The sequence below is a fragment of the Mirounga leonina genome, unplaced genomic scaffold (assembly GCF_011800145.1).
Source record: "Mirounga leonina isolate KUSES-001 unplaced genomic scaffold, KU_Mleo_1.0 Mir_93, whole genome shotgun sequence".
NCBI classification, from domain to species: Eukaryota; Metazoa; Chordata; class Mammalia; order Carnivora; family Phocidae; genus Mirounga; species Mirounga leonina.
In genome coordinates, this window is record NW_023270854.1 from 13,415,139 (window position 1) to 13,431,288 (window position 16,150).

A 16,150-nucleotide genomic window follows, 5' to 3' on the forward strand; every position below is an offset into this window, starting at 1 on the left:
TGTGCTCGGTAGGAAACTGGCCTAGATGCCCTTGGTCCCTTCCAATGCTCAGATGCTATGCCCTGCCCCTCACATATCCATGCAGTTGTCACCCATTTTATACCTGTGGAGCCTAGCAAAGCTATAACCTAGCAGGTATTTCTTCAATTATCACATTCACCAGAATCTGATTTAGTAACTATCCACAGACAACTCAGGTTGATCCTACTCCAGTATCACAAATGTTTCTAAAAGATAAAGAAGACACTGTGCAAAGGGATAAGTACAGTTGTGCTTATGATGGTACCTTAAAGATAAATGAACACACAACTTTCCTTTATCCATCAGTATTATTTGGAGGTTGAAGCCACTGGGGTTAATCTGCCAGTTTCTTAGAACCAAGAGGGCTGTCAACCCTTTTTGTTTTATTGCTTGGTTGTGGGGAGGGGGTGAAGGTGGGAGATGTGACACACATGTCCAGAAGCAGGAAGCAATGACAGCTCCCAATTCTCTATTAGCAGCTGCAAGCTGATTCAGGATATAAAACAAGCATTCTGACTGTATTAACTACAAAACAAGCCCTAGTTTCAGAAATGGACTTTTATGTGGTATCCTCAGAATGACATTATCCTCTTAAGTAGTTCCAACATATCTGTTTACAGAACTTTTGTCATCATGTATTTATTAATGAGACAATACCATTCAGATTGTGGTTAAAAACACCAAGTCACTCTTACAACTTGGTTACAGAGCAAGGGATTTGGAGTGTCTGCTTTAAAATCACAAGGACCAGTAACTACTCTCTATATGATTACACTGATGCTAACATTTCTGTTACTATCCCCCATAAAATCAGCTTGTCACAGAGGGCAAAACGGTGCTAATAACAGTGGAAAACACACACTGGCAAGTGATTAACCTCAATGTTGATGAGTATGAAGGAGAAGCATTTTCATTTGAATTAGAAACATAAATCAATTAATTTTAATCAGACAGGATTTGAATAACTTTTTTTTTACCATGCTGTTTGTCATAATTTAAAAACAAAACAAAAAAGTAAAATGAAGATCTTTTTTCCAGTGTTGCCATTCACATTACTACACAAGACAATGTTTCACAGAGACATTTGCCTCCTATTTAAAACAAAAACAAAACAAAATTTATAACAGGCCATTAGTAAAGATTTAACTTGCCATATGTGTAGTACAAGTTTTCCAGCCATGGATTAAAAAGCTAGTATGTTGCTTTTGTTTAAATGAACACTCAAGAACTGCGTCTCCTCCTGGCCCAACAAGAAGTCTTCTTCATCAGTGAAGATTGAAACACTAGATGAGCACAGTTAAAAATTTCCAGATTATGACCAACTCATCATCATCCAAATTTTACATTACTGCAGTCTACATATGTCACTGAATTATTTTTTTAAAGATTTTATGTATTTATTTGACAGAAAGAGACACAGCGAGAGAGGGAACACAAGCAGGGGGAGTGGGAGAGGGAGAAGCAGGCTTCCCCTCGAGGAGGGAGCCCGACGCGGGCCTCGATCCCAGGACCCCGGGATCATGACCTGAGCCAAAGGCAGACGCTTAACGACTGAGCCACCCAGGTGCCCCCATATGTAACTAAATTAAAAGAAATTAACTGCCTCCAGAAGATAAACACATTTCCCATAACTCTCATAAATCTGAGGAGTGAAAAACCCTCATAGGCCTTATAAAAAGAAATAAGAGAATGTCTCTCAAATGTATGGCAGGACCCTGGCACCAGGCTTCAGGGCAACATGGAGCATGCACACATTTACATTTTCTTTTCAAGAAAGCAAAATTAGGGGCGCCTGGGTGGCTCAGATGGTTAAGCATCTGCCTTTGGCTCAGGTCGTGATCTCGGGGTTCTGGGGTTGAGCCCTGTGTTGGGCTCCCTGCTTAGTGTGGAGTCTGCTTCTCCCTCTCCCCTCCACTCGTGCTCTCTCAAATGAATAAATATCTTTTAAAAAAGCAAAATTAATATTGCTTAATCCAGAATTTAGACTCTTACAAGCTGTGATACCACATGGAGCCCAAATGATTCGAGTGGATAAAAAGGCCTAGATGCCTAGATAGAAGGGTACTTCATAAATCTTAAAGGATGGAGCTGGAATTGCTACTCCTAAACTGGGTCTGACTGGATTTGAACTAGTAATTTATGGTTGCTCCTCAAACAATTCAGGGTCCCAGAATTAAGGCAATAGTCTACTCCTTCTGGTCCCTCAAGCCTTGGCTCCGGGGCCTCCTGGGGATTCACAACATTGCTACGACAGCCATCTATGAACCCTGCCTCTACTGGGACACTTTTCACCTTGGTATAAAAATGATGGCTTGCCTGTTTTTTCCACAAACATGCCCTCAAAATTATAAGTATGTCAAGGGATCCTAGAAAATTCAAATTAGTCATCTCTGAATCAAAAGCACCTTTGACATAATAGATACAATAACTGATGGATGGACAGATGAAAGTATACTGTCTGCCAATCACTGAGCAACTGTATATCCCATCTTCCTTAACGAGCCCTAATTAACTCTAACATTTGTGGCAATTTACTGTTGCTAAGACTAATAAAACCACACTACATTTGTGTAACATCTCACAGTTTACAAAGCATTTCCACATATATCATCAAATCTGAACCTCCCAAAGTTCTTTGAGACAGATTTATTTTATCACTTCTCTCCTTCTCTCTCTCTCATGAGGCTTAAGGAGGTTCAGAGGCTCATTCTAGGTCTCACATCAAGTAACGAAGCCCACAGTCAAGTCTAGGTGTCCGGGTCCTCCATCAATGAATGCTCTTTCCACCCTAAGCCCAGGACTTGGTTTCTAACAACTGGTACGACTGTGCCAGGCACTTTCACACATTTCATTTGATCTTCTCAACAACCTTGTAGAACACAAAAGCATGAACTCTTTCAACAGAGGAGGGGCGCCTGGGTGGCTCAACTGGTGGACGGTCTGACTCTTGGTTTCAGCTGGGGTCGTGATCTCGAGCCCAGAGTCAGGCTCCGTGCTGCGCAGGGAGTCAGCTTGGGATTCTCTCTCTCCGTCTGCCCCTCTCTCTCTCTCTCTCTCTCAAATAAGTAAATAAATCTTGGGGAGCCTGGGTGGCTCAGTCGATTAAGCGTCTGCCATCGGCTCAGGTCATGATCCCAGGGTCCTGGGATTGAGCCCCATATGGGCTTCCCTGCTCAGCGGAGAGTCTGCTTCTCCCTCTGCCCCTCCTCACCCCTGCCCCTGCTTGAATTCACTTGCTCTCTTTCTCCAATAAATAAATAAAATCTTAAAATAATAAATCTTAAAAAAAAAAAAAGAAGGAAAGAAGCAAATAGAGCTCCAGGGGCAGTGGCAGATAGAGAACTCAAGTCCATGCCTTAACTACTTCAAAATCTATGCTTCCAAAATGCTGATATGCCCAAACTGGCCCCAGAAGGTTATTAGAGATAAGTTCTCCACATTCAGCAAAAGAAGATGGATACTAACTAGTTGACTGTGGTGTCAGATGCCTGGACCTGAGTTTTGTCTGTGCCTTACTCACTGTACAAATCCAGATGAGTTACTATACTGCTCTGGAACTCACTCCCTCCATCTGTAATACTAGGGTAATAATATGGTCTACCTCACAGGGTTATGAGGCTCAAATTAGCTAATATATATAAAGCACTTAAAACACTGTCTGGCATGTAGTAAGGGTGATATAAATGTTTGCTAAATAACAAAATATTACTCAATTTCTTGAACATTATACATAGGGAGTTTTTGCACTTGTTTCTTCAAATTAAAAAAAATGCCATCTAGTTTGTCATTGTGGAAGAAATGATACTTGTCAACACCTAAATAAATCTGGCAACTGCATCTTTATTTCTTTTAGTATTTTAGGGCAATGGGTGTGGAGATTTTCCCTGTGTTAATGGATTCAAGTCTAGAATCTATTCCAGCTGAGATAATTTGGAACTTAGGCAAATACAATTAAAAGCCTACAGAAGAGGGCGCCTGGGTGGCTCAGTTGGTTGAGCGACCGCCTTCGGCTCAGGTCATGATCCTGGAGTCCTGGGATCGAGTCCCGCCTCGGGCTCCCCGCTCAGCGGGGGTCTGCTTCTCCCTCTGACCCTCTTCCCTCTCGTGCTGTCTCTCATTCTCTCTCTCAAATAAATAAATAAAATCTTAAAAAAAAAAAACCTACAGAAGAGAATCCCAGTTCTCTACCAAAGAGGGTCTAATAAGGTCATGAAATGCAACAGTAGTACAATTTTTGTCTTGTGGTCACATACCTAAGAACTGGTCACTAGTTCTGCCTACCAAAGGTGGCAGATGTTCTAACCTGACTTTTCTAGGTTTGACATCTATGACTCTATACTTCCCATACCCCCCCTAGAACTACTTCATCTCTTCTGGGAGTTCATTTATCTATAGCACTAAAGCACCATGAGTCCCATTTCACAATTTTCAGCTATCTCAGAGTTATTTCGCATTATATTCTTGTCATCTCAATTCATGGCTACACACAGAAACCCCTTCTCAGGTCAACTAAGAAAACCTCAAAGCATTACTGGCAGAGTTATTACTATCTTGACAGGCATGTTAGTCTTCATTTTTCTATATTCAAAAGATAAATCATGTGTGCTTCATGGTGACCTTCAGAGTTGTCCCCAGAAATTCTTTAGAAGGAGAAAAAAGGAACCTCTTCAGCATAAATAAGCAGCTAAATGATGCCTAATACACACATCAGCATTTTATACTCCAGCTAACCCCATGCCCACCCTAGCTACTTCAGGATGACAAAGCATCCACAGGAAAAGAGAATGGTGATACATCCATATTCCAGAAGTACATAAGTTGCCATCCTAAAAGTAAGGGTCAATGGGTTAGCCTGGTGATGGGTATTGAGGAGGACACATTCTGCATGGAACACTGGTGTTATGCACAAACAATGAATCATGGAACACTTCATCTAAAACTAATGATGTAATGTATGGGGATTAACGTAAGAATAAAAAAAATTTTTTAAAAGTAATGGTCACAGACTGCTATTAAGAAATTAGGGAGCAAAAAAGAAACGTAGTGGAAAGCAGATAAAGATCCTTCCCTTTCTTCCTATTTTCCTGAACAAATTCAAAGTAGCTACTAAACCTATATTATTCTATATCATAGATTTTAATCTCTTATCAGTTAAAAAACAGACAAACTAAGGAAAGTGGCATTTTATATCAGTGAAGAAATAACTCAATTATCCAATAAAAAGTATTAACACAATTTGTTCTTTCCTACTTCCTACGTTTCTTAAACAATAGATTAAAATTTTCGGCATAAAAAATAAAACTATAAGATACCACAGGAAAATACAGGAAATTTCATTTTTTAAACCTGGGATAGGGAGTCTTGACATAAATGTGTAATGGATAAAGAAAATAGGGACTTACAAAATAAAGCTAGTTTCCCTAAATATACCCCTAAAACAAATCTATAAACCAGTAGGAAAAAGCCAAATATCAAAAAAAAAGGAGCAAGTGATATGAATAGATATGAATAGGCCATTCACAATAAGTTGCCAATTAAGATGTGGGAAAAAAGTGCTCCACGTAATTAAGAACTGCAATTTTTTTTTGAATCAAGATTTTTTTCTCCCAAGACTACTTACCCTACCCCACTCCTTCCCGTCCCATCCATAAATAGGACTACCACCTCCCATTAACATCCTGCCTTAACACTCAATGGAGAACATATGTGTGGAGTGTGTGTACGAGAACAAGTGTCCTTCAATTATAGCAGTGTTTACTTCTTCCCATAAGGAGGGATCCTTATTACATACAACTGAATTTCAGCTGCCCCCAGCCATACCACCTCTCCAAGAGACCATCAAGAGAAATTTCTCCCCTGTTTCAGCATCTGGAGTACATATTCTGCATGTCAGATACAATGTATTTTTACCCTTCTGTACTTCTGCACTTTAAAAAGTTCCCTTCCTCATATTAAAAATGAGCAGTCATCTTTGAGGAATTAATTGACTCAGTAGATTAACTTCCCTATAAGGAAAGCTAAAACTTTTGCTTAAGGTAAATGACTAAATTAAAACAGAGCCTAATATAGAAGGGAATCTCTCTCACACCCCTAAAAATATTCACAAACTGCCTTTTTGCTAAAGGGGCAGAAATTTCTTTTTCTCTCTCGCTCTCCCTCCTTCTACCTCTCTTTTAGGGAGAGAGAGGAGATATTCAAAACAGTAGCAGATTTCATGATAAAAGACTTCCAAAGCCAACAAACAACAAAAGCCCAAAGATTATTGAAGCCAGTTTTTTTTTTATTTCTTTATATTACACAAAAGTAGAACTGTGCATGTGTGCGTTAAGTAAGCTATGTGCATCTCATCGTGAGAAGACATCTTTTAAAAAAAACTGAAATAAAGAATATGAATACTGAATCTTTTTAATGAACATGTTTGAATGAGAATTTTTTTCAAAATCTATTTTTAAATGTTTCTCCCAAATATTTTTTAAAAGTCAATGATTTCTTTTTACATTTCCATTCTAACAATTTCAAGTTCAAAGTACAGATGAATCACCATTGGTTTTTCTGATTTTCTAGTACTGCAACTCCTCTCAGCCAACCGTCTGTCAACTTTAAAGTTCTATCATTAAATCCCCCAAAGAGTAACATCACTGATGAAATCTAATTTCCCTCTATGCAATTAAGATACCCAACTGTTCCATCAGAAGCCCCTCCTTAGAACTGTCCTCCCAAAAGCACTGATTAGAATGAAATGAAAATGGAAACATCTTGAAATCACAGAGAAACCACCAAATGTGTGACGTACACTCCATTTTTTTTAAACTTTCATTCTGAATATGAAATATAAGGAGGATCCAAAATTAAGTTTATAAATTCACAGTGTGGTGAAAAAAAGAACAACGGACAGATAATCCAAATCATGGGTGCTACTCCTAATTCGGAGACTGACTTGATCAATGATCTTAGACCAGATACCTAACCTCTATAGGCTTGCTTTCCTCATCTATAAAAATACAGATGTTGGGATGTCTGTGGGATCCTTAATTCTATCATTTAATCAAATTAACAATACAAAAATTTCATTTTCTTTAAGTGCTTTTTCTCCTGAGACTCTAGGCACCAGGACATAGGCACACAGCTCATCAAGAATTAAAACTAAAGAACTAGGAAGTTTTGCATATTTGAATACCTCCAATACAGAGTTACCATTAAAGTAAACTTGATAGGGCGCCTGGGTGGCTCAGTTGGTTGGGCGACTGCCTTCGGCTCAGGTCATGATCCTGGAGACCCTGGATCGAGTCCTGCGTCGGGCTCCCTGCTCGGCAGGGAGTCTGCTTCTCCCTCTGACCCTCCCCCGTCTCATGTGCTCTCTCTCTCATTCTCTCTCTCTCAAATAAATAAATTAATTAAAAAAAATTAAAAAAATAAAGTAAACTTGATAAACCAAATTCTGAAAGGATCTTGCTTTACACGTCAACTTAAGAAAAAACTCTAACTTTAAAAAGGATATATTTCTTTAAATTCGTCTCTAGCACACTGAGGTCTACATTGAGAAGTAGGGCCGGCAGAGAGTGAATCAAACATTACATATACTCTCATCAGTCTGAATCTATACCAAAAAGCTGATCTACTCTGGTTGTCAACCTCAGGCTATCTTGCATATATGAAGGCTAAGTCCATTCCTTTCTCCCTGAGAAAATGCAGGGGATTTGACTCTTTTAAACCCATAGACGGGTCTTACAAAACTTAAAACAACTACAACTTTTAGTCTTTCTAATGGGAAGGAAAGGTTCTCATGGAGCCCCAGAATGTTAAGAGTTGAAAGCGATCTTAGACTTACTCCTCTCCAAGCTCATCAGTTTACTGACCGGGAAAGCAACGCCCAGGATAGATTAAAATGAACGCCCAAAGTCATGCCAAGTTTCCCAGCTTTCAGACTAATTTCCTTAAACTACACACCATTTTTCCTCAAAGTGTGAGATAAAACCATGTAATTTTTTCCCCAAAGTTATTCTGAAAAACAAAACAAAACAAACAAACATACAAAACACCAACCAAGGTTACTCTCACCTGACCCCAGGACACATCAGAGAAAACTCAAAAACCGTAAGGTAGCACCCATACAGGACTAAGACACAGCCAGACAAGCTCTCAAAATATATGGAAGGGAACAAAGACAGAATTCCTGAGGAATAAATTTCTCATAAATGACAAGGTAAAAAAATAAATTGGTTCTATGCATAAAATTTCATTCTTTGGACCATGTGTCAGGAGTGAACTGACTGTAAAATCCAGATAATTATTGAATAGATAAGGAAAAAAGCAGAGATCATACTTTCACTGTATTTAAAAACATGCCTCATAGTTTAAAAGAAAGCCCAAATATTCTAACATATAAGACAGCTATATGACAAGATTCATTCTCTAACTTCTTTTCACCAGATGTAGGCGTCAGTAGAAATAGGCAGCAACAAATACAAAACTCTTCCGGCTCAAAAAGAATGCAAAAGAAAAAAAGCTAAAAAGAAAAATCAACCAATTCAAATCTTCTCAAACCTCACATTTCTAATCAGATTTTTCCCTCCTTATTAAAATGGTCTAAAACAAAATTATTTCAGATTTAGTTCAGTCTCCAACTGAATGCTTTCATATAACTGGAAATGAGACTAATTTTAGCAAGCTTCATTTGGGAAAGTATATGCCAAAAATTCTGAATTTGTCTTTTGCTAAAATATTGACATTTAGAAACTTATAAAAATGTGTACAACCTACAAATAGACTTTTCCACTCCTTTTCTAATAGAACTTCTAGGTTCCAAACTCAGAAGCTCCTGGACTTGTACCTGAACAAGACACTTTATCATTATATACATCTTACAATGTACTAAAGCAACCTCAAATGTAAAAATACAACAGGGAAAAAATTATTTCAGCAAGAACTTGGCGTTCTGGGGAAGGTTATGCTTGGTTTCATTAAACATACTAAAAGGTATTCTGGGCATATATTATATACAAAATATGTAACCAAACCATTCCACCTCTAAATCAAAGTGTCATGACACTTCAGTAATGTAGTAACTGTCATTATGCTTGACTCAAAGGTACACTGTGCAACCTAGAAGAGTTGCTATTTCACAGTTAACCAAATATCCTAATGTCTTTTAATTAGAATATCACTGAAGTCTGTTCCTTCCAGATCTCTGAGTTTAAAATTTATCAAAATCTCCCAAAGCCTAGAGTTGAAGTTTCATACAAATCAAAACCCAACCCGTCACAAAGACTTAGGCTATAAATACCTAATATGTCTAAAGAATCCACATGGTCACTTTTTTTGTTTTAATTATACTATCTTCAGAAAACCGAACATAAGTATAAAAAAAGGGCTTGCCCTAGAAGCACAGGGACATGAGGCCAGATTCAAAACCCCTCATTACCAGTGTTACACCAGATGCCTGGGATTAAAGGGGTGGAGTGGGTTTTAGAAAGTGGGAATTTTTTTTTTTTAAGGCTTCATTTTCCCAGACATTTTGATAACTTCTCTTTTTCAAAATGTCAGGCATCTTTTTTAAAGGAAAAGCTTTTCTACTGAGTGGCTTCAGGATCTCCTGACTCTCACAATACAATTAAACCCTTCTCCTGTCCAGATAGACTGAACTGTGTTCCACCCTGGCACATAACAAAATCATTAAATCTAAAATGCCTCATTTGACAGATGTCTCATTAAATTCATCTCAAAGTTGAGGTAAGAGATGCCTTTGAAAAGAAGGGGGGGAAAAAAACACCTGTTAACTCTAAGAAAACTTTGAGAGAGAACTGCTCTCTCAAAATCCACATAGAGCTTCACTCATGTGCAACAGAAGATATTAGTAGTATGTGGCACATCTAAAATCTCCTGCCCTGGGAGAAACGCCTCTGAGTGTATGTGTGTTTAACACATCCCTGGGGACCCAAACAGGATGGAAGGCTGAAGAATCAGGGCATACTCCACCAGCTGCTGAACAAAATTCCACAAATTCAACAAATGTTTAAACTAAAATGCCAAGTATTACACTAGGCTCGGATCATAAAGAATGTCGATGAATGTTATGTTACCAATAAATCAAATTCAGGGCTTTAAAAAGAAAGAATAAGAAACAACAAAAACACTTTACACTTTAAAAAATAATGACCTCTGGATAACCAATCATTTAAGGTGGTGGATTTAACAATCTTATAGCAACAAAAAGAACTCTGAACCCAGAAACTTTAAAACCTAACTTACACATTTCCTCTCCCTGCAATTATTTCACTGAGCACAAAAGACACACAGTTTAGAAACAACTATGAAATTCAGGGAAATTCTAGCTCTCTATAATGTATGAATTATAAAAATAATTGTAACAATAGCATAGTAACACCAATAAAGCACTATCACTAAAGTACCAACAATTCTATTTTAAAATAAAAGAGTTAAGCAAGACTTTTCTGACGTATATTTTCAACACTTTACAAGTAAGGCTATGTTTTAAAGGAACTGAATTGCCACACCTCCACCCTGAAAAGTTATCCACTTTTCAGATGAAGTGTTAATTCTCTATACCCAATGAAGATTTACAGTTTAACAAATGAGGCATGGTCAAAAAAAAAAAAGTCATTAAGTAAACGTCATTCCCTAACAACTTAAATGCAAGTATGACTATTGCAACCAGAATATTTACAACATTCAGTACTCTTTCTGTATTGCCTATTTATTTGCCAGGCTTGGTACTTTAAGTTTTTAAAGGCAGCATGATAAAAAATAGGGCCATCAACATTTCACAAGGAATACCACTTTGGACTGGAGGATATCACCTCATTACCAAGAAAAATAGCGTATTTTCCGAATGCTTCTAACCAAGTGAAAAAATCAAGTGTAAATGAAATTCAGCATCGATTCATGGAAAGTGATATGAATTGCAAAACAGAACATCCCAGCTCTCTATTCTCAGCTCTGCCAAGGACTGAAAAACCACAAGCAAGAGGCAAACCTCTCTGTGCATGTTTCTCCATCTGAAAAGAGGATTGACACCGACTCCTCCCTAATAATGTTTTTGAAAGGACAAATGAGATAATTTATGTGAAAGCCCTTTAAAATTTTTTGAAGATAATAAAATCCAACATGTTAATAAACGTTCTCAAACCACAGTTATGAAGGAAAAGATAGCATGCACTTTACATCAAAAACAACAAATATAAAATGTAAATATAAAACAACAAAAATAAAGTTAAATCCTTTGTTCTTAAAATCGAAGAGACTGTTCAAGCACACACTGGTGTCACATGTTCATACCACGTGACTCAATACTGCTGTAATTATAGTAATAAGAGCCTGCTGGTCAATATTACAGCTTAATGCTGAACCACCCCTTCTCAGTTTCCATGTAGGAAACCATGTAAGGTTTGATCATTCCCAAAAGAGAAAAAGAGAAGAAATATGAGAGGGGTTAGGAGACTGTTCTCCTGAGCAGTCCCAATAAGTCACATAAAAATATCTTGTCCAAGATTCACTAGGCACAGTGGGTGTGCTCTCCATTCTCTCAACATCCTTTCCCACTATTACGATTTGAACTGAATTAGCTAGACTACTAAATCTAAAAGGTGGTGCAAGTATCAAAAAACATATAGTTTAATACTGCCCTTGGTCAGTGACTCAGACTGCCCAGGGAATCCAAAACACAAAGCTCATTAACCTTTTGAAGTCCATTATTTATGTCAAGCAACATAAATTTTTAAACTTTTTAACCTAAAATTACTCTCTTCCAATTAAAGATGGTTCATTTTAAAAGGAAATTAAATGTTAATGTACTTAAAATACTTAAAACCAGTAATTTCATATAAAGCCACTTAAATTTTGTCTTTTTTAAATCAGCTAAAAGAATGCTTGAAAGATACAATAACAATTTTCAAACTAAGTTTTCATTAACAACTCTGTAATTAAATAGCACCTTTCATCCAACACCTTATAGTTCATTAAAGACTTTCATTTTACTTTACCCAAATAAGTATTTAAATATGCAAAGGCTGCAAATGCCTCTCAAAGACTTTTAATAATAACTTGAGTCAAGTTATAAATACTGAAATTCCACTGAAAGGTGACCTTCAAAAGAATGAAAGTTCTCTGCTGGACAAAGAAGTCTCAAAAAAAAAAAAAAAAAAAGCAGCTGACTAGATAACTAGAAAGCAGGTAATGAGCTCAATTTAAATACAGTAATGTATTCAAATGACTTCAAAGGCAACTTCCTCATCTATCCTTAACTCCAACTACACATATAAACAAAAAGATGTGCAGCAATAAGACTAAGTTATACGTAAAATTATAAAAACAAATGTGGCACACAATACCCTCTTAAAGAGTGTCCTCTAAAACAAACCTTAATTCTCTTTTTCCTAAGGAAAAGAATTACTACCAAAATGTAACACTCCCATTGGGTATCCTACATTCCTCTGCAGAGGGAATTTCTAGGAATCTCCTCCAGCCAGGTACAAACCCTCACTGCGTGAAGTCCTCACAGTGTTCCCGTAGCAAGTAAGACCACCTTAAGGACAAGGCCCTTTTGTTCCTTAATAACTAAACTTTCTTGCAAAAGTTCAAATGGATTCACTATAAGCTGAATTTTGTTCTATGGCAAATGAGTATCAACAGACATTTTGTATATTACCTTGGGTTTAAAATAGGCTCAACTCTGTGTAAAAAAACAAAATAAACTAGCCATTTCTATAACAATCAAGCATCTTCCTTCTAGGACACCTGAACAATGGCTTCACATTCAAGAATAGGTTGGATACTGTGTGCGACATCCATTTTACTATTTTTACAAGTGTGTACACAGAGGCATGTGTGTATTTATGCTGTGCATACATAGAGATGAAGCAAGTAAGTTCAGAAAGAAATAATTATGGCTTTTCATAAAAAGCAAAACAAAAAGTAAAATGACCACACCAGAAATTTAAGATTCAACCAGAAAGAAAATTTGTCACTTTTATATTGATAAGCTTTAAAAAACAAAACAAAAACACTGTACGTCCCTCAGAATATTTTAGACACACTTGAAGAGGCAATCAAGGGAACCAAAGATTTAAATTTCATGACTAGGACACCTGAAACCTTTCCCACTAACATTTATTGTAATCAACATCAGGAAAACAAGAGATACAGAGCTCTTTCTATATAAAATTTGTTCAATACTGTTTACATAGCCTTTGCTTTCTATATATTTCAGTTTAATTGGTTTGGTTATAAGAGCATTTATCATTCTCACGTTAATATTCTCATTCCAAGCGTGATTACCATTTAATGCTTTTGTAAAATAACAGTATTTTACAAAATACATGAGTTCCAGGAGGAAAGGATATATTGCTCCTCCTACAATTAAAAAAAAAACAAACCCACCTATTTTCTAGGTCATAAACTTGTAAAGCCATGCCATCCAGTTGAGGTATTATCTTCAGACACTGCAAATGCTATTGTATTATCACATGGTTTTCTTTATAAGGCAAAAATCCATCAGAAATCCACTTGAATTATAGAAAAACTTCAATGAAACTTAAAAAGAACATCTCACCAGGAACGTTACTGGTCTTGCATATTTCAATGTGGGAGTAAAGATCTCTTCATTCAAACTAAGTTGCCACTAAGACACAAGTTGAACCAAAAACATTAAGTTAGAATGGCAACAGATTAATAAAGTTACAAGTATGATAATTTTTCCACCAGCACCAGATTTAACTCTCCTCATTTAACTTTGTTATGCTAACTTTGTTTTAAATACAATTTCTTATCATTAAGAACATAATTATTTAAACCAGAAAAAGATGCACACAAATATAAGGCTCCAATCTAACAACCAGGATCTATAGCTCCCTAATTTAGCACCCACCAAGTCTTTAATCAAGAGAGAAACATTAGTCACTCCTGGTCAAGAATTAGATCTAATACATCAATCCTATCTCAAAAAGCTGGGAAAAAATAGAAAAATTAAAGAAGTTTTCATCTAGAACCGAAAAAAAGAGGAGGATTTTAGTCCCATCTCAAGAAATGGTAACCACTTCAAGTCTTATTGTGATCCCTATTTCAAGTCACACTGCAATGGTCAGACCGGGTTATAGAGGCTGGAAGTAAGAAATGAGAAATAGGCGACATCACTTTGGGTGCAAGAATCAAACTTGCAGATGAAATTGAAATAAAGCAAAAAAAAAAAGCTCTGGAGAAAAGTACCACTAAGAAGGGTCCCATCTGTTAGCGAGGACTCAGTGGGCAAATGAGCATGACAGAGAGCTGAACGAGCGCCCCAAGTGACAAGAAAGGAGCTCCTGGGGGTCACGCAGGAATGGCCAACTGTGGACAAATGCACAAGGAGAGACCTGGAGCATGTCTGTTGGTCATTTCCCTCTGTCTGTATGATGTGCACGAGATGGTTTACCTGAAATCCCAAACTGCCTCAAACCCAGCATGCCCTCGAGGCGAGGCCTGAAGAAAGTCCCCTCGTTGTTAAAAGTACTACTGCCTCTTTCAGAAGTAGCTGCTACCTGTGTTTCCTGGTGGCTCTGCCACCTCTTCCAACAGCGCTTCCCCACCTCTGGGCCCTCAAGACTGACAGCAACTCGCGGATTTTTAAATTGCTCCACTTAGTATTACACAGAGGGGAGGTGAAAGCTGTAAAGAAGTAACAAAGACTCCCGAGGACGTACAGGTACTCTTGGTCTGGACAGACGGCCGACTGTACTCATTCCTCGGGACCTGAAGTGTTTACACCCCACACGTCACGATACAGGTGAATTCCTTACCTGCATAGAAGCGGATGAGGCAGCCAATCTCCGAGTCCATGCCTTCCTCCTGCACCCTCCACAACTCCCCAAATCCCAGTTGGAAGAGGTAGTCATTTTGGATCTGCAATGGCTTCTCGTCTGCCTCCAGGCGCCGGGTGGTCTCTCCGTGGAGCTGCACGTACAGGGTGGGCGGCGGAGGCGCTTTCTCCGGGGCCGCCCCGTTCCCACCCGGGGTCGACTGGGGGCGGCCAACGGCCGTAGCTGCAGCCGCCTTTTCCTCCCGAGGCCGGTCGCGGGCGGCCCCTCCCGGGCCGTCAACGCCCCTCGGGTCTTTCGGCTGCAGCAGAGGCGGGGAGGCCGTCGGGGAAGGCGGCCGGGCGCCCGCCCCGGGCCGGGATGGCGCGGAGCGGCCGGGCAGGCGGGGCTGGCCCGGAGCCGGGGCCGGGTCAGCCTCGAGCTCCTCGGACGACGAAGAGGAGCCGCTGCCGCAGCTGTAGGGGTCCAGCCGGTCGGACACGCTCTCGGCGCTGGGGCTCAGGCTGAAGCTCTCGGTGTCGGAGGCCGGGCCGGCGGCTGCGCCGTCCGGGGGCTGCGGGGCGCCCGGCTCACCCGGGCTGGCGTCTGACGGCGCGGGGCTGGCGCGGGAGGCGCGGCGCGCCCACCCGCCCGGGCCGCCCGGCAGCTGCAGGTCCGCGGGAGGCGCGCGCCGCGGGCCCCCGACGGCAGCCAGCCCGCTCCTCCCGGGCGGCGGCCCCAAGTCCCGGGGTTCCGCAGGCGCGAGCCGGGGGCCGACGTCGGGGGGCCGCTGCGTGCCGGTCGCGGGGCCCGGGCCCTTGCCTAGCACCCTCACCACACCGCTGCCTTTGTGGCCCACTTGCAGCAGGCGTGCGGCCACCTCGCCGGCCGTGGTGTCCAGCGTGCAGAGCACCGGGCGCAGGTAGGTCGAGGCCAGGTGGCGGTCGAAGACGTGCACGCAGCCCCGCTGGAGCTGGTGCCTCACCCAGTCCCGGTCCGACGGCTGCAGCTGCAGCATCTGCCGGTGCTTCAGGAGCAGCGTCTTCCTGTCCAGGCTCCGGGTGCACAGCGACGCGGAGGCCGAACAGGAGGCAGAGAGGCCGGCGGCGCCGGGGCAGTGCGAGGCGGCGGCAGCCGAGGACGACGACGAGGAGGAAGAGGACGAGCACGATGAGGCGGCGGCGGCCGCGGACAGATTCCTTTTCAGCCGCCCTCTCCTCAGCAGGAGGGAGTTGGCGCCGCTGCCGGCCCCGGGCACCGGGGCAGCCCCGCCGGCGGTGGGCTGGGGCGCCCCGCGCCGCCGCCGGCGCCCCGCGCCTCCCGCCCGGCCCGGCAGCGGCCCC

At 40.7% G+C, this 16,150-nt stretch overlaps 1 protein-coding gene across 1 annotated transcript in view; it reads right to left on the reverse strand.

Moving 5' to 3' along the window:
* PHLPP1 (PH domain and leucine rich repeat protein phosphatase 1) overlaps nucleotides 1-16,149 on the reverse strand; it is a gene marked incomplete at its 5' end in the record, with an annotated part of 217,907 nt that extends 201,758 nt beyond the window's left edge. Inside the window, one exon of the mRNA XM_034996268.1 lies at nucleotides 14,811-16,149. Coding sequence (XP_034852159.1) covers nucleotides 14,811-16,149 — 1,339 coding nt within the window. The remainder of the gene's footprint in view (nucleotides 1-14,810) is intronic.
* Nucleotide 16,150: the final 1 nt, after the last annotated feature.